Source organism: Callospermophilus lateralis, chromosome 9, assembly GCF_048772815.1.
Source record: "Callospermophilus lateralis isolate mCalLat2 chromosome 9, mCalLat2.hap1, whole genome shotgun sequence".
Lineage (NCBI taxonomy): Eukaryota > Metazoa > Chordata > Mammalia > Rodentia > Sciuridae > Callospermophilus > Callospermophilus lateralis.
Genome location: NC_135313.1, coordinates 91,136,554 through 91,155,574, shown reverse-complemented (window position 1 = coordinate 91,155,574; position 19,021 = coordinate 91,136,554). Strand labels below are relative to the sequence as shown.

At 33.1% G+C, this 19,021-nt stretch overlaps 1 protein-coding gene across 8 annotated transcripts in view; it reads left to right on the top strand.

The window, feature by feature from the left end:
* The window catches only part of R3hdm1 (R3H domain containing 1), a 98,017-nt gene that overhangs the window by 12,546 nt on the left and 66,450 nt on the right, over window positions 1-19,021 (top strand). For 6 of the 8 annotated variants that reach the window (XM_076866878.1, XM_076866874.1, XM_076866877.1 and 3 more), the window contains 6 exons: window positions 2,181-2,295; window positions 3,671-3,749; window positions 11,818-11,877; window positions 11,960-12,100; window positions 15,920-16,028; window positions 16,530-16,625. In XM_076866878.1, the coding sequence (XP_076722993.1) occupies window positions 2,181-2,295; window positions 3,671-3,749; window positions 11,818-11,877; window positions 11,960-12,100; window positions 15,920-16,028; window positions 16,530-16,625 (600 nt within the window). Of the gene's footprint in view, window positions 1-2,180; window positions 2,296-3,670; window positions 3,750-11,817; window positions 11,878-11,959; window positions 12,101-13,780; window positions 13,908-15,919; window positions 16,029-16,529; window positions 16,626-19,021 lie in introns of those variants that run through there. The other 2 variants (XM_076866873.1, XM_076866879.1) reach the window with 2 other exon arrangements.

Sequence of the window (19,021 nt, the reverse complement as noted above, 5' to 3'; positions counted from 1 at the left end):
ATTTTAATGTATACATTGTTGAAAATTTTTGTGTTAACAGTTTTTAAAAATGGTTTACATCATATGGATAATGAATGAGATGGTTATGTCAGAACTTAGTTATTCCTTAATATAATGTTTCCTTATATTCTCAGACATAATTTTTTCTTTTTAGATGTTAACCTATTATTACTACCTCTTTGCATAAAAGATACTCCTTTTATAGAACGGTTTTCAAGCTTTGAGTTAACCAAATGGCACCAGAATAAGTACTGGAAAATAAACGAAATATGCTACTATCTTATCCTTGATGCTGGAGATCCTTTTCAACTAATATGCTTGATATATTTTTGAGGAATTAACTTGGAATAAAACTCATTATAAAAAAGGTTGAGAGGCAATCAAAAGAGAAATGTCACTTATGTCTGATGAGAGATTATGAGAGGGAAGTGACCTCAAAAAAGATATCAATGACAGTAAAGAATAAAGGAATTATAGCTTTTTATAATACTCTAGTTATTTGTGGTCAGAAAAGTTTATATATAAGGATTTCAGCATTTAAAATATGTCTTGTTTATTTACTAGTGGGGGGGAAGGCCAACTGAAGATGCCTTTCATATTAAGTCTACTAGATTTTTTTAATACCATTCATTTTGATTAAATAATTTAATATCTAGAATGTAAATGTATGGCTTTAGGAGCAGTATTGGAAATGAAATCTGCTAGTCATTGGAAAAGCCTTTGAGTGATTGTCTAAGAGGAGGTAATATGAATTTTTTTTTCCCCATCTGGATTTGTAAGAAGCTGCAAGTCAGGAAAACTCCTAAATGTTCTACTTATGAAAAATAGTTCTGAAATTTATTTCCAAATGCCTGCTTTACAATTACAGAAAGATTAAGGAAAATGCCTTAGAAATTAATCACAGTGAAAAATATGACAAACTGGTTGATGAATGTAATAAGTAGCCAAGTGTTTTGGGTAAGCAAAAACAGAGGATAAAGCAAATGTTCATCATCCAGGTGAAGATTGCCAGTACACAGCATTTACACTATATTCTGAGCACAAACTAGGAGGGAATAGATTAAAAGAACAAAAATTAGATGAAAACAGCAAAATGTGTTTGATCAAGATTCTATAAAGGCTATTGTGGGAGTGGTAAAAAAATTCCACTAGCTGCAAATTTGAAAACCCTGAAATTTATATCCTCTTTGATACTGACTTTCTGCTTCTATTGCCACCACCACCATCCAGAAAAGCTAGATAATTGTCTTGATGTTTTTCATCACAAAAGAACAACACTATAACTTAGTCTAAAAATACTGAACTTTTTTTAATATTAATTTTTAGTACATATTTTAATTTAGTACTCAATAGACTAAACTTTTTAGTACAAATGGTCTGGAATAGATCCTAACTTTCTTTATAACATTGCCCAAATAAAGAAAGCTCAACATGATTTTTACCCTTTTCAGGCTGTATGAATTAATTTCCAGTAATTCCATTTGGTTCTGTGTTGCATGGAATGAGATTGTTTTAAAATAAAATACAAAGTGTTCCATTTTAGTTTTATAGAATGTGGTTTTCTTTACAGTTCAGCATTATATATCTTAAACGAACTCAATCTTCTTTGAAATATTTCTAAAACAACTTTGTGGTAATTGAAAGAAGCACAGTGATATATAAATATTAAATAGGAAATAATCATTTTATGTTATATGTCATTGATTTTGGAAATTTTGTATTTTTGTTTGTGGTGGGAGAATGAAGGAAATGTGTGCTTTTAATAGGTACTCTGAAACCTAAGTTTTATTGACTCAACACTCATGCATTTCCATTTTCATGACTGATGATAATTACCATGCTTTTGCTTGGCATGAAAAAATAGGTTAAGGTAACCTTAGTTCTGACCTTCCAGGGGCTTACTAGTAAAAACAGATACACTTTTGTTTTGTCCAAAATAATTTCTAAGATGTTTTCCAATTGATAGAGTCAATGAAAATATTATTTTAGCATTTTTCTCAAGATATTGATAAAAGTAATAAATACTTTTAAGTTATTTTCTAGTGTGAAATTTCCAATTGGGTAAAATTAAAATCTTTTTCCTTCTTCTACAATTGTGTGTTGCTCAGAAAATATAACCTTGTAGTATTATATGAATTGCTTTATATTTTCATTGGATAACTGATTTTGCCTTTCAACAGGAAAAAATTCAGATCCAGTTATCACAGTCATTTGAAAAAGAGGAGAAGCCCTTGAAAGATGAAGCAGAAAAAGAAAAGGCCAGTGATAAGTTGCCCAGAAAAATGTTATCAAGAGGTTTGCAATTTTTTTAACATAATTTTAGTTTCACTTTCAATAATTTCATCCTTTATCCCTCAATAATTATGTATAATAAAACTGTATTTAAAACAACTCAGAGCAGCCCAGATATGGTGACAAACACCTGAAACCCCAGCAATTCAGGAGTCTGAAGCAAGAGGATCTTAAGTTTGAAGCCAGCCTTAGCATCTTTGCAAAACCCTGTTTCAGTATAAAAAATGAGAAGTACTGGGCCCTTTGTCATAGTGAGAAAGGGCCCTGGATTTAGTCTCCAGTACAAAATTTAAAAAAAAAAAAAAAAAAAAAAAAAGGCAGACTGGAGAGAGATCCTGTAGTTTTTATTTATTTGGTCTAACATACTTCTGTATATCAGATTCTTTGGCCAAAAATGGCAGGCAGCACATACTCATCACTAAGGAAGATACTCAACTTGATCTTGCTTGTCTGTCTTTCATACTGAAATACTGAAATCATTATAATTTGTATGTTAAATTGGATGTGATGGTGCACACCTGTAATGCCAGTAGCTCCAGAAGCTGAGGCAGGAGGAAAGCAAGTTCAAAGCCATCCTCAGCAACTTAGTGAGACTTTAGCAACTTATTTTACATACACACACACACACACACACACACACACACACACATACACACACATACATATATGTATATACTTCATTCATTTCCTTATGATATAAAGAACTGATGCCATGATATTTAGTGCCCCATAAGATTATTCTTGGAAACCCAGAATGTTTATCTTTCATAAAAAGTTTTAAAAGTCTTCACCATCATTTCAGTTATGTTCATGAGTATTATAAACTGCATAAGGATATTATATTTTAAAGGAAAGAAACATGACTTTATAAAATATTTTGAAAGCAAGCCTTTGCTAATAGACATGAAAGAATTCTAAATATGTAAAATTATTCTTGGAGAACTAAAATTCTTATCTACTTCAAAATTACTGTCTCTATTTACTTTCATAAGTGAGGTGAACTTTTAATTTGATACAAATATGGTTAATTATCCAAATCATTTGAATTTTTTACCTAAGGAAGTATTTTTTAACATGAGGGTGTGGTGAGTATGTAAGAGAATCTTAAAAGAATTCAGAGTAAATTATTCTGACATGTGTGAGAGGTTCATTTTTTTTAAGAATATGCATGTCCATGTAGTTATATAAACCTATGTCATGCACATTATACAAGAGTAGAAAAATTGTAATCATTTGAGTTGATAAATTTCTTTTCCTACTTTGTCAATTTTTTTTTTTAATGTGGTGCATCACATTTAAAGTATACATCATATGTAAAAGGGAAAAGGATTTGTTTTCAAACAACTTTATACTGGATTTCTGTGTTGTTGTTTTTTAGATTCCAGTCAAGAATACACTGATTCAACTGGCATAGATCTACATGAATTTTTAGTAAATACATTAAAAAACAATCCCAGGTAAAAATTATATTTATAAGGTTTACATTGCTTCTAGAGTACAATAATTTTGCTATATATTTTTATTATTGAGTTAGAGTATTAAAGTAAGATAGCAGATATTTGAAGTACCCCAAAGGCATTTTAGTTTTTTAGGGCTCAGATGTTGTTGGTCTACTGTATGCACATGTATAAATATTTTTTTGCATTATGCATGTTATCATGATGTAAAAATTCATAAATTTTAGGTATTTGAGGAAATACAAAATCACCAAGATAGGCTCTGATGTGAAATTGAGAGATGGTATTAGTCATTAGAAAAAAAAGAAAAATATATGGCTTCTCATAGTGCACCCAACCAAATTAAGAATTCAGTGTATTCATTTATAATGAGGTCTTAAAGATAATTAAATGCAGAATTTTTGTTCTTTATTGCTGAGTTGGCAAACATGTACTTCCAGAGCTTTTTTGAAAAAAAAAAAAAAAAAAAACTCCAATTTACCCCCAAAGCTTTTTTTTTTTTAGTTGTTAATAGACCTTTATTTTATTGATTTATATGTGATGCTGAGAATCGAACCCAGTGCCTCACACATGCTAGGCAAGTGTACTACCGCTGAGCCACAGTTCCAGCTCACTGCCCCCAAAGCTTTTTAAAGTGCTTATTTGAGTGAATACTTTGTCATGGTACTGGGTGAGTAGTTTTTAACTTTTTGTCAGGTTTTCAAGCTGCTTTAAAACTCCACAAAAAAAGCTATCCACAAAATATCTCATCAATACTTTCATGACGTAAAAGGCACCAAGGTTATGAATCCCTCATCTAGATGTGAGCTTCCCAATTAATAGTTATTTGACATTCAGTAAAATTAAAATAAAACAATGCCCCTAGGTATGAACACACAGAAGATAACTCAGTTGTTAGAGTGCTTACTTAGCATGCACAAGGCCCTGGGTTCAATCCCCAGCACCACAAAAAAAAAAAAAAAAAAAGGTGTATCTATGAAACAGGCATATATTGAGTATCTATGGTATATCAAGCACTGACCTAAACATTGTAAATATAAAGTTGAATGAGGTATCATCTCTGATCCTGAAGTATTCACTATCTCTGTTCTAGAAAAGGACACATAAGGACTGGGGTTGTAGCTTAGTGGCAGAGCACTTGCCTAGCATGTTTAAGGCACTGGGTTCAATCCTTAGCACCATGTATAAATAAACCAATAAAATAAAGGAATTCTGTCCTCTACAAGTACAAGAAAAATTTTTTAAAATAAAAAAGGACAAATGATAAATAAACTAGAAAAAATGTAAAGGAGGTGTTTAAGGTAATATTTTTAAAAAAGAGAGAGAGAGAGATCCAACCTCTCTTTGAAAGGAAAGGGAGGACTTCACTGAAAAAGTAGTGTCTGGGGCTGAGATTGTAGCTCAGTGGCATAGTGCTTGCCTAGCTTTTGTGAGGCACTGGGTTTGATCCTTAGCACTACATAAAATTAAACAAAATAAAGTCATGCTGTCTGTCTACAACTACAAAAAAAAAAAAATTAAGAAAACTAGTGTCTGGCTGAGTCTTGGATTCAGAGTTTCAGATATACAAATGTTTCAAATAGAAATGTTTTTTTTCTATCTGAAATGCCCAGGCATAATAGTAGGTTGGAAGAAAGGCTGTATCTAAAGAAAGACAACATTGAGCCCTCTGACTCAAGGAGTATGGTAAATGATTCTAGAAAGTGATGAGAAAGGTGTGGTAAGATGAGAAACACAAAGCATATCTAATTGTCCTCAACCTAAGAGTACCAACACCTTAAGATCTTGAGGAAGTGTGCAGGGATCATTTTTATTGTCCCAATGAGTGTGGAATGCTATTGGGAAGTCAGGGGTGCTAAAAAGACCAGTAAAACAGCAATGAACAATGAAAAACTGTCTTACTTGAAATGCTAATAGTGTGCCAGTTGAGAAATACAGATTTTGGTGTACTAAGTTGAGGAGTAACTACAGAATTTTTTAAACAGTGTAATGCCATAGTGAAATTTGTGTTTTAAATGTTACTTTGACATTATAAAGATTACTTCAGCAAAAAGGATGGTAAGTAAGGGAGGTATTAGGAGGCCATGAAGAAGAAAAGAGGAAAGGACACATTTGAAAGATATTCAGGCAATAGCCTGGCAGGACTTGATTATTAGTATATGCAAGGATAACAGGAATAGCCCCTATGTTTTTGGATGGTAACTGGTCCTGTTAACTGTGAAAGTAAATAAGGGGCAAGCATGAATGGAATGAGATATACTTTAGGTATATTTTAAAGTACCCAACAGAGATCAAGGAGATAGTCAGTTGAAAGGCTCTGGTTTTCAGGTGAATGAATGAGGCTTGAGTTAAGAGACTCAAGAGTCATCAGTAAAGATGAAAGTTGCTAGGACAAAATTCTCTGAAAAGGCAGACTTACAATGTAGATGAGAAGATAAAGACTGGAGTCCTAAAGATAGCAGAAGAATCATGAGACCATTTGTCTTAAAAGTCAACCAAAGGGAAACAGTTTCACCAAAAATAAAATAACAGAGGTAGATTAAAATAGAAATATCAAAACAGTCCATTAGATTGGGAAATCAGGAAGTACTAGCTGCTTTAATAAGTCATTTTATTTACAAATAAATGGTTGGTACAAATCAGAAATTAGTAGGTGGAGGAATAAGTGGGAAGGTAAGAAATACATAGCTAATGTTGGTAAAACAAAATAGAATCCTAAGCTTGAGTGCAGTAGCACATGCCTATAATCCCAGAAGCTCTAGAGGCTGAGGCAGGAGGATCATGAGTTCAAAGCCAGCGTCAGCAAAAGTGACTCTAAAGAAAACAAAAATAGGGCTGGGAGTGTGGCTCAGTGGTTGAGTGCCCCTGAGTTCAATCCCCAATATCCCCAAAAAATTTTTAAAAAAAACATAGACTCTTAACAACAGGTAGAATCTCTTTTTTCCTTTGAATCTATAGAAAAAAATATCAGCAAGGGACAAAAATTAGGAATCCATTTTTACACATTCCTAATTTTATATTGTGAAGTTCTGTTTTCCTCTACAAATGCAAAAGTTTTTTAAGTTGGCTGCACAGATTTTTAAATGTACAATTTAATGGTTTTCAGTATATTCACAGATATGCACAAGTATCACAATTTTAGAACTTTTTCATCACCCTGAAAAGAACCCAGTAACCTTTAACTATCCCTATGCTAATAGTAATAATGAAATTATTATTTTATTATAATCTAATCTGTTTTTTGTTCCTATAGATTTCCGATTTGGACATCTCTTTGAATGAAATTATATAACATATTTTTTAATGACTGACTTTAATTCACTTAATAAGGTTTTCAAGATTCATCCATGTTGTAGCATGCATTAGTACTTTATTTTTCTTTGCATTTTTTTAGTATATAAAAGTTAACAACTCGTGATGTCTAATGAACAATGAAAAAATTGTTTTTACTAATATCAGTGTGGGTTTAGGAAATTGAAGCTAATACTAAGTTTTGTGAAAAATAAAGTTTACTTAATAAATGGCTCATTTTCTCAATGAAGCAGATGGCTAATTGCCAGTTATAAATGTCCCACAATTAGTGGTAAGTACAGCAAATTTTCACTAAAGTTTTCAGAATGAAATATTGCCTGGTAATTTCTAGATTTGTTTTTATTGATAAGAAAATTTAGTTAATTTTTAATCCAGGCATGGTGGCACATGCCTGTAATCCCAGGAAGTCAAGAATTTGGAGCGGGAGGATTGCAAGCTCAAGGCTAGCCTAGGCAACTTAGCAAGACCCCCAACTCAAAATAGTTTTTCCTTTCTGGATCATTTGCATTTTGAAATTTTTCTTCATATCACTAAATCTTCTTTATTTTGTTATTAGCCCAATAAATAAACTCAATTTTAACTGTTGAATAATGAGTTATCTGTAATTTCTGTTAGCAAGAAATATTTTCAGAGGCCTCACTAAGTACAATTGTTACTGAATTAGAACCTATATACCTGAAGAACACTTTGACAGAGATTATACTACTAATTTTATTCCTGTTTTTGTATTTTATAGCCATGTTGTTTAGGTTTTATATGTACTTCTTTTATTGGAGGTAATATTTAAATTATTTCTTACTTTTTGCAGAGATTTGACCCAGGGCATATAAAATAGTGAATTACAAGGTGTTCAGATAGAAGCTTTATTGTTTTCTGCTTTTTAAATTTGCTACTGGTACACCAGCTATACACACTTTCTCTAAAGTTAGTTCTGGTACAATGACTTGAACACTGAAAACTAACAGATTGTTGCCTCTTTGTGTTAACTTTAAATACTAGTTTATTAATCAGTTTAATTGAAATAAATGTGTTTACTGTGTCTTAAACAATTAATATGTATTTGTTCCTTTTAAAGCTTATACAGTAGCAATTTCAGTAAGTACGTCTACCTTTAGATGGTTTTGTTTCACCTGCCAAACATTAATACGCCTTAAGAAAAACAACTGTGTACCCATTAGTTCTAGTCCTATATATATAATACTCCTACAAAGAATTATTAACTTTTAACTTATGTCAATAACCAAAAGACCTAACCTTGATAGTAGATTTGAAAATTTGGAATTGTGAACTAAGCACTGTGAATAAAAGATAGAAGGTGTAAAACTTAAAACCTTAGCTGAGTTATCACTCTTATTTGCCCAGCAAGTCCTACTAAAAGCAGGGGATTTTTATTTAAATAGTATGCAGCCCAGATAATAATAGAAAATCCTCTGCAGTTCATATATCTAAATTTTAAGGGGGAAAGTCCTGTTGTGTCAAGAGCACAATTTTTATATTTTATTTTCTTTCATAGAGACATTAGAATTTTTTTTTCCCAATGGAACTCTGAGTTGCCTGCTTCAGATGCTTTTTTTAAAAAAATAAGAGTGTATAAGCCAAGTGCATGCCTATAATCCCAGCAACTCAAAAGGCTAAGGCAAGAGAGGATCACAAGTTCAAGACCAGCTTCAGCAACTTAGTGAGACACTGTCTCAAAATAAAAAATAAAAGGGGCTGGGATGTGGCTCAGTGGTAAAGCACCCTGGGTTTAACCCCTAGTACCAAAAATAAATAAATAGTATAAAATATATCAAAAGAATTACTGAGAATTGTATGATCTCAAAATAAAAAATAAATTGACCCTAAAAGCTGAGAAAAAAGAGATCTTATAGGGGTGGGGTTGTAGCTCAGTGGTAGAGCGCTTGCCTCACACATGTGAGGCCCTGGGTTTGATCCTCATCACTACATAAAAATAAATAAAAATAAAGATATTTTAATAAAAGAGGTCTTAAGCTAAGCAAATACATTCTTTGGGGGAAACATTTATGAAATAGAAATCCCCATCCTTCCCCAAAAATGTAAGGAGGGATATTTAAAGACCTTTGGATAAAATAATTTCATTAATTTATTCCATGCAAAAAACATATTTGGTGGTTTTTTATATACTAACAATACTGATGAAATAAGATAATAATTGTGATAAATGCTATTGAATAAAGAAATGAATTTAAGAAAAGCATATTAAGAGGATATTCTAGGCAAAGAGAACAGCATATTCAAGGAACAGAGATAAACAAGAATACGAATAGTTTAATTGAGTTAGGTCAGGCAGTGAGGCTGGAAAGATTGATGAAGACCAGTTTATGCCTGTTCTTGTAGGCCATGTTACAGAAGTTCAGTTCTAAGAGCAGTGGGAAACCCATAACAGATTTAAGCAAGGGAATACATGGTCACATATATATATTCTTAAAAGATCATTATCCAAAAGAAAATGTGGTATATATGCACAGTGGGATATTTCTCAGCCTTAAAGAAGAATGAAATGGATGGAGCCGAAGAATATCATGCTAAGCAAAATAAGCCAGTCCCCAAAAAACAGAAGCTGAATGTTTTTTTCTGATATGTGGATGCTAATTCATAATAAGGGGCAGGGGGAGAGGGTTAGGGAAGAATAGAGGTACTTTGGATTAGGCAGAGGGGAGTGAAAGGAGGGGAGAGAGGGTATTAGGGTGGAAAGGATAGAAGAATCAATCGGACGTTATTACCCGATGTACATATATGATTACATGACTAGTGTGATTCTACATTATGTACAACCAGAAAAATGAGAAGTTATACTCTTTATGTATGATGTGTCAAAAGACATTCTACCATTGTATATTACTAATTAGAACAAATTTTTTAAAAAGATTATCCAGCTGGGCACAGTGGCACATGCCTGCAGCTTAGAGGCTAGGCTGGAGGATCACAAATTAAAGCCAGCCACAGCAACTTAACAAGGCCCTAAGTAACTCAACAAGATCCTGTCTTCAAAAAAAGTAAAATAAAAAGGGCTGGAGATGTTGCTCAGTGGCTAAGCACCCCTGTATTCAATCCCTGGTACACCCCCAAAAAAACTATATAATACATCATATATATTATATATTTTTATCCATGCTTCATAAAGAATAGATTGGGAAAAAAATAAGGAAATATACAGAGAAAGAGTATTTACTGCCATTATAATAATCAAGCCAGAGATCCAATGGAAAAAATAAAAGGCAAAATTTTTAGCAGACATTGTAACAGAGTAGGAGAATTAGAAAAAGAATGGTACAGGCCTGAAATTCTTATGCTTCTAATATGACACACTGGGTATAAGGTGGTACTAAGATAGAGAGTATGAAAGAATCGGGTCTGAGGGCAAAATTGAATGTTGCTAGAATTTGTGTTAAAATGTAATTTTCTTCTCAGCTTTTGGGTTTGAAATCACCAGGTAGACATAGTTTTCTCTTGACTTTTTAAACTAGTGAAAAATGTGACTAAATATTTGTTGAATATATGAACTTTCTATGGAGTTCAGCATGTTAGTTTTATGAAATTTGTTTTGCAGTGAACAGAGAGAATCAAACTCATGATTGATGCATAGACTTTCAGGTGACCTAATCCAGATCTGTTAACTCCTGTATTAAAATTTGAAAAGATTCTCCTATATAGTGTTTATTTTAGAGAGCCATTAACCCTTTGATCTCATTTTCTTTTTTTAGTTTTCTGTGGACACAACATCTTAATTTTATTTTTTATGTGGTGCTGAGGATCAAACCCAGCGCCCTGCGCATGCCAAACAAGCACGCTACCACTTGAGCCACATCCCCAGCCCATCATTTTCTTAATTCTTATTCTTAAAATTTGGAAGACAGAACTGAATGATTTGCTTCTACCCTTAAGGTTATGTTAGGTTGGCAGGAGAGGGGTTGTTTTGTTTTGTTTATCCACCATGCACATGAAATTTCCAGAGAGCATAGAAAAACTAGAGCAATGTTCTTGTTTTGTGCACCTTTGTGAAGTGGTACCATTAATTTGTTACAGCCTTACTGTACTAAATAGGACCCTGGTGTGCTAATTAGTTGTATATGTTGGACATCTTTGTTTTCACTTTGATATTTCTGGGAATAGTTCTCAAAGCCTTAAAAGTACACAATAGCAATTTACAGAATGATTGAAAAGTCCTTCTTTTCTGTGATAGTTAGTAATGTAGTTTATACTTCTCTGCTATAGCCCCATCTGCATATTAGCATTATATTCCCTTAGGAGTATTCCTGTTATTAGCAATACAGGTTCTTCAGAGTACTGTTTCTATGGAGTTCAGCATGGTAACAAAGCCATGAGCTTAACTAAAGATGGCTGCTTTCCTGCTAACTCTCAGCTTTATTGAATGAGGAAGAAAAACTAATCTACTCCATATATTTTAAGAGCAAACTGTAGCATAATGATACTTAGCAGAACAGAATGCATTTAAGAATGGCCACGTTTGGTAATTGTTAAAGTTGTGTGTATATTACACACTCTCTCCACAGGTGTGCATTTGTGTGTGAAAATTTCCATAATGAAAATTTAAACAGAAAAAAAATCATTTTTCAGTCTCTTAAAACATTTGTTAGAAAGCATGTAAATATTTTCACATCAAGCTTATGATGATAGTTCTGAATGTATAAAGGGGAAAATAGCTATAAATTCATAACCTGTTGGCATTTATGATTAAGCTTTTACATACAAAAGTCTTCATACTTTGTTTCAGGGACAGAATGATGCTGCTGAAATTGGAACAAGAAATTTTAGATTTCATTGGTAATAATGAGTAAGTCCTGACATTTAACAAGAAAAAAATTATCATCACAGTTCTTCTTGACTTACTAAATTAGTTTTTCTTCTACTTCTAGGTCTCCACGTAAAAAATTCCCCCCAATGACATCTTACCATAGGATGCTATTACACAGAGTAGCTGCTTACTTTGGATTAGACCACAATGTTGATCAGAGTGGGAAGTCTGTCATAGTAAACAAAACTAGCAATACAAGAATGTAAGTGTCAAGAGATGTAGGTACATGTTATATGTCTATGTATTAATACTTACCTTCCCACAGCATCTTTCATCTCAAGGTTTCCACATGTTTTAGCAGTCTAAATAAATGTCATGATAACCGTATGTGATATTACCTACAAATACATTTAGCTCACTAGGAAAAAATGGACCCACCTGCACTGAAATAAGAAAGAAGAGTCCGGGACACATGTTTTGAATAATTAACTCAGAATATAATATCAGCCATGTTTGTTAGCTACTCTCTATTAAAGATTTTTTTTAATTTACATAATTTAGATAGCCATGGCCAGCCTCAGGCAAATTAGTTTTAGTTTTTGTTTTTAATGAGCAGAATTTGTCTTTACAATTTTTTTTAACAAATTTTCACATTTAATTTATCTCCTGTCTATCACTTTACTATCCTTTCCAAAAGCCCATTTTTGCTCCTTTCCTCTAGCAGACCTCAAGAAATTGTGACTGTTGGTTAATATAGCATCATCCATATTGCTACATTCCCTTCCTGGGCTATGTATATAAAACTTGCTGAGGAAATTTTTTAAATGGTTAGGAGGAGCTTTTGTTTTATGGTATTGGTAAAGTAGATAATCAATGCCGATATTGCAAGTAGAAGGCCCCATGCAGAGACATTCAAATTATTACATGTACACAGCACCTATTCTATTTGTAAGTCTTATCCTAAAGCAGTTTGTTAAGTTCACCTTAAATTTGGTATCTGCCTTTCAAAAGGATTTTGTTTCTTAATTTCATATATGGCAGCATGGGACAATAGTAATAAGCATCAGTTGACTTCAGATGCTATAAATAATATTCTTTAATCCATTATTTTTCTGCCTTTCCTGAAATCGGACTTTTCTCAAAGTCTTGTGTTTGAACCATGTAGTTTGCACATTTAAATTTAAATCATCTTTGTCCCTTCTGCTATAAAGACCTTTATAGCTACCATATTGCTTACTGGAACTAAATTGGTTTTCTTCCATTTCAAATAGTCTTTTGTCAACTAAATAGATACATTTGGTATTTTTAAAACAATCATTCCTACAAGTAAAATTAATAAACATAGTTGTCTTGGGTGAAAGGTCCTCTCTTTAGGGATTATTTAAAAAATGTGGATCTGATTTAATTTTCATCTGTTGACTCCTTGCTCTTAAAATATTATTATCAGTTAGTCTTTTTCCAATTAGTTATATAATGGCTAAAGTAGGATATTAATCATTAAGATATGAGCTGAACTAAAAGTGAACAAAATTTTTAACTTAACCAAATTCATTTAACCAATACCTTTCAACATTACTCAGAGCTGCTGGATTCCTAAGCACATGTACATTAGCAGGCATTTTGACTAACATTTTGACTGATGACTCTAAGGTTTTCAATACAGTGTAACCTCAGTTATTTGAATTCTATGAATTATGTCAGAAAGCTTTAGGGTTCTCTTTATTATGGTAATTAGTAGTTTAGCTAAGCAGAGCTAATTATGATGTGCTTAAAGAAGTCTGGGTTGATAACGTAATTACTACTAGACATTTCGGATCATTGAAGTTACACTGTATTTTTGTTTTATATCTTCTGGGATATGAAGAAGGCTGTAAATCGGAAAACCTTAGAGATCTGCTCCACATTGAATAAAAACAAACTTACCTTTTCCTCATAGGGAGATTACCCGCTCCAGCCTTGAACCAGTGGTGTTGTGGATGTCAACAACCCGGTGTCCACTGGGGTGTCTCAATGGAGCGGGAAGTTGGCGATTGCAGGGCAGTAAATTCAGGCATCTATAAAACAAAGAGGTAAGACAGTCTTAAGGTTAGCGAAAATGCCTGCCAATGTTATTTGGTGTGGGGAATCCAGCTGCTCTTAGAAAAGTTGCCAGGCCCTTGGTTAAACCTTAAGAGTTCACTTTGGAATAACAATCTTTCACTCAACTGCAATCTCCTTGAGTAAGAAAATGTGAGTTTGAACAACTACTAAAATAGATGTCATTAGTAAATGAGGCAATCGTATGACAAAAACAAGATACTGCCATTGTCAGAACCAAATAGATAATCTTCCAAATCCCAAAGGAAAGCACGCTTCCCATAATTTTGATTGCAAAGCTGTTTGTATTCCTTTTTACTTTTTATATAGCTTTATGCAGATATCTACTCCATTTCACACATCTAAATCTGTTTTGTAATAGAGATTTCTTTTGCTTGTTTAAATTATTCTCATTTTTAAATCTTCTGCATAATTTACAGGAGTCAGTACTTTATTAAAAATTCACATTACAACAAATATTCAGCAGTGTAATTTGGGTTCTATATATAATGAAATGTTAGTTTCTGAACATGGGGGATTTGGGATTATGATTAGAAATTTTCTAAGAGTATTCACATACTTACATACCTTTATAATAAACATGTGTACATATACAGATATATATTTATTTATATCTGTATATATTTATATATATTTGAACCTGATTTTAAAAACTAATAAGATTCATTAAGATTTTGTGACTATTAGATCTATTTTTCTATATCATATATTTTAAAAGAAAAATTCACTGTTAGAATAGAATGACATTAAGGCCCAGAATTTTATTGAATTAATATTTGAAGCTGAGCATATATTTGGGGAGATGAAATTTCATAATTATATTTTCCAAGGGCTAGAACCATATGTGTGTCTTCTAGTATCAGTGGAATTTACAACATTTCTAGTCTGAAAAGACTAATCTGCTATAAAATATATTGCTAGGACTTCATATTCATTATTTTAGGTTGCAATGTTCAGCTCCAAAAAAGAACTTATCTTTTCTAGCCTGTTAATGTAAAACAAAACCATGCCCTGCTATAATATAGAATTTTTGGTTCCAGGCACTCAGGCCCATAATCCCAGAAGCTTTGAGGGGTGAGGCAGGAGGATCACAAGTTCAAAGCCAGCCTCAGCAACTTAGTGAGACCCTAAGCAACTTAGAAAGATTCTGTCTCAAAACATTTTTATAAAGGGTTGAGGATGTAATTCAGTGGTTAAGCACCCCTGGGTTCAATCCCTAGTTACCTATACACACACACACACACACACACACAGGGTTCAATCCCTAGTTACCCATACACAAACACACACATACACTCAGGAATTTTTAGTAACTTGGGTACATTTTGAAATAGTCTCTTAAGTTTCTAGTTAATTCAACCCAAAATATTTGATTACTTTCAGTTATATAACTGGAAGACTAGGTAATATAGGAATGTAATATATACGCTGTAGTGCTATATGTTCTTACATGTACCACATTTTCTTATATATTTAGAGGTGGCAATGGAGAGAAGATATGTAGGCTTTTTGTCAGACTGTTCTGGACTCCAACTATAGCTCAGTCATGTACTTGTCCTTTGACCTTGACTGTTCGCTTAAGCTATTTGAACCTCAATTTTCTCAATAATATTTATAAAAATAACAAACTTCCCCTGAGCATTTACCATGTTAAATGTTGTTCCTGTATTAATTCATTTCATCTTTAGAACAACTCTGTGAGATAGATACATTATAATTCCCATCTTATAGATGAGGAAACTGGGAAATAGGTTAAGTAACTTGTGCAAGTCCTAAAGCCACTTCCATGACTAAAGCTTGATATTTGAATCCGTAACATGGGATAGTTAGTGTTTTCTTGTGAGATAATTATGAGGAAAAAGTGAGATATCTATTAATGGCACTAATAAATAACTTATTACTTTTCATTAAATGTTATGTTTGATTTTTCTGTAAATACTGTGCATTATCTTTTTTGTTCCTTTGTTTTGTTTTGTTTTTTTAGACCTGATCAGAAATTTAATGAACATATTAAGGATGATAGAGGTGACGACTTTCAGAAACGATATATCCTTAAGAGAGACAACTCTAGTTTTGACAAAGATGATAACCAGGTAACCTACAGCAAACATGACATTTTTATACATGCAAGACCTATTATACAAGTAGTTCATTGTTTTCGTCAGCTTATTCACTGCTGTGACTAAAGGACCCAACCAGTACAATTGTAGAGGAGAAAAGGTTTTTTTAAGAGCTTCACGGTTTTATTTTGAGCTCACGGTCTTAGTCCAAAGGCAGCTGACTCCATTCCTCCTTGCATGGTGGAAGAGTGTGGTAGAGGGAAGCAGTTCACATGGTGATCAGAAAGCAGAGAGAGTCTCTACTTGTCAGATACAAATATATACCCTAAAGCCACACCCCAATTCCCACCTCTTCCAGCAACACCCTCCCATTTCAATTACTACTCAGTTAATTCCTATAGGGGGATTAATTCACTAATTGAGTTAAGACTCTTATAATCCAATCATTTCTCCTGAACTGTGAGCTTTGGGGGAACACCACATCTAAACCACAACATTCATTTTCCCAAGAATTAATTGTTCTCTTTTCTTTAGATGAGAATACGTTTGAGAGATGACAGAAGAAGCAAATCTATAGAAGAAAGAGAAGAAGAATACCAGAAAGCTCGAGACCGAATATTTTCCCAAGATGTATGTACCAATATTTAGGACTTTATGTTAGAATACATTCTAATTGCATTGTAGGGTCTCAATTCCTCTTTAATCTATTGACCTTATGTTTATTATTTTACACATAAGGTCACCTTTTAGAAATATTGACACATTTTGTTTGTTACTCATTTTTTTTTTTTAATATTTATTGTTAGTTTTCAGCGGACACAACATCTTTGTTTGTATGTGGTGCTGAGGATCGAACCCAGGCCGCACGCATGCCAGACGAGTGTGCTACCGCTTGAGCCATATCCCCAGCCCCTATGTTAATAATTTAATAGTTTACAGAATACTACATTGCAGCACTAATGTAAAATTTCAGAAAAGGTAAAAGCAAATGACAGGAGTCACTGAGACTGTTGGACTTAGTATATGTTTGTATTTTTTTTTCTCCAGACTTCTGACAGACCGGAAATTTTTAGAACTTTGGTAACTGTCTACGAGTCATATGTTATAAAATTAATTTTTTTATTAATAATCATTTTAACTTTATAAGTGATTATAAATGACTAATTATTTTATACATTTTTGTCAGAAGAGAATTGATTTGTTTTGTTTTTGTTTTTTGTGGTGCTGAGGATTGAACCCAGTGCCTTCTACATGCTATGTGAGCGAGTACTCTACCAATGAGCTACATCCCCAGCCGGAGAATCAATTTGTTTTTACCAGCATTTGCTAAGCACCTCTTTGCAGTACTCAGTATTCTTCAAGGAATATATATAAATGTATGAAACATGTACTAACACTGCTACATACAGAAATTTTCTGTGTCTTAAAAGAAAAAGATGAAATAACATTAAAATTCAGACCATTCCTTAAAAGAATTTATAAATTTAACAAATCTCATTGATTACTTACTTAGTAAGTACTATGCTGGGCACTGAAGAACATATCCATTGTCAGTTTATGATAATTAATCCTAAAACAACCCTGTGTGATCAATACTGTCAGTGTTTTTATGCTATACATAGAGAAACTCAGAATCCAGAAGGCAAAGCAAAATAGCCAGAATTCACACAGCTAGAAAATAGCAGAGTTGGGATTTCAGTCTAGGTCTGCTGACTGCAGAACCTACATTAGATATACTTTTCTCTCAATAGTTTGTAAGATAAATGAGGTCTGCCCCGATAAGGAGTTAAATAATAACAATATGGTGTGTGGTTTGTATAGAGATATGAAGGTAAAATAGGGGATTATAGCCATGAAGTACTGCAAACTATGGGACAAGGTGTAGAAGAACCACAAACCAGAATTTGGTAGGGAGTGACAGAATTATCTTCTGAGAGGAGATCTACAGGAGTAAAGAGTTAAAAGTATATGGTTAGTATATGCATAGGCCCAGAGGTAAGGGGGAACTTGTCATATAAAGAACTGGAAGAATCAGTGACAGGGTTATAGCCAGGCTGGCATAGGAAGTATAGAAAGTTTAGGTCAGAGAAAACAGGAACCAGGTGACTTGAGCCCTGGAAGTTTGTTAAAATATCTGAACTTCAGGTGGTGGTGGTTGTGGTGGTGGTGGTTGTGTGTGTATGTGTTTGTGTGTGTGTGTGTGTGTGTGTCTGAAAACTTTTTCTATGAAGGACCATATAATAAATATTTTAGGCTTTTTGAGCCATATAGTTTTTTTCACATCACATCTACTCAAATCTGACTTTTAGTGAGACAGTACAGTACATAAATAAGTAGTCATGTTCCAATAAAACTTCATTACAGGGCTGGGGTTGTGACTCAGTGGTAGAATGCTCACTTAGCATGTATAAGGCCCTGGGTTCAACCCTCAGCACCACATAAAGATAAATAAATAAAGGTATTGTGTCCATCTATAACTAAAAATAGATTAAATAAAAATTTTTATTAACAGAAATAAGTGGCTGGCCATAGTTTGTTGACTCCTCTGCTAAAGCAGGGATCCATGAAGGGTAGAAGTATAATCACAATGACCTTTGATAGAAATCGCCCTGGCTTCTCTTGTATAAACTGAATGAAAAAGGCAAAAATTGGTAGCTAGAAAACTGTACAGAAGACTGTTTTAATAAAACAAACAAAAATGATTGTTGCCTGACTTCAGTTAGTAGCACCAGAGGAATTTGACTATAATCTCCATAAAAGCATAGCTGTTTGTTCACTCTGTTAATATAATATTTATTAAGGGAATGAAGCAGAATCAGTAAACTGGTATATATTTTGAATATATGATAACAAAAATGCATTCACTTGTTTGGAAGAGAATATTTGAATTTCAAGTTAATTTGGACCATACAACCAGTGGCATCAAGATACATAGCTATTAAAAGTATAGTAGTTGGGGCTGGGGTTGTGGCTCAGTGGTAGAGCATGTGCAAGGCCCTGGGTTCAATCCTCAGCACCACATAAAA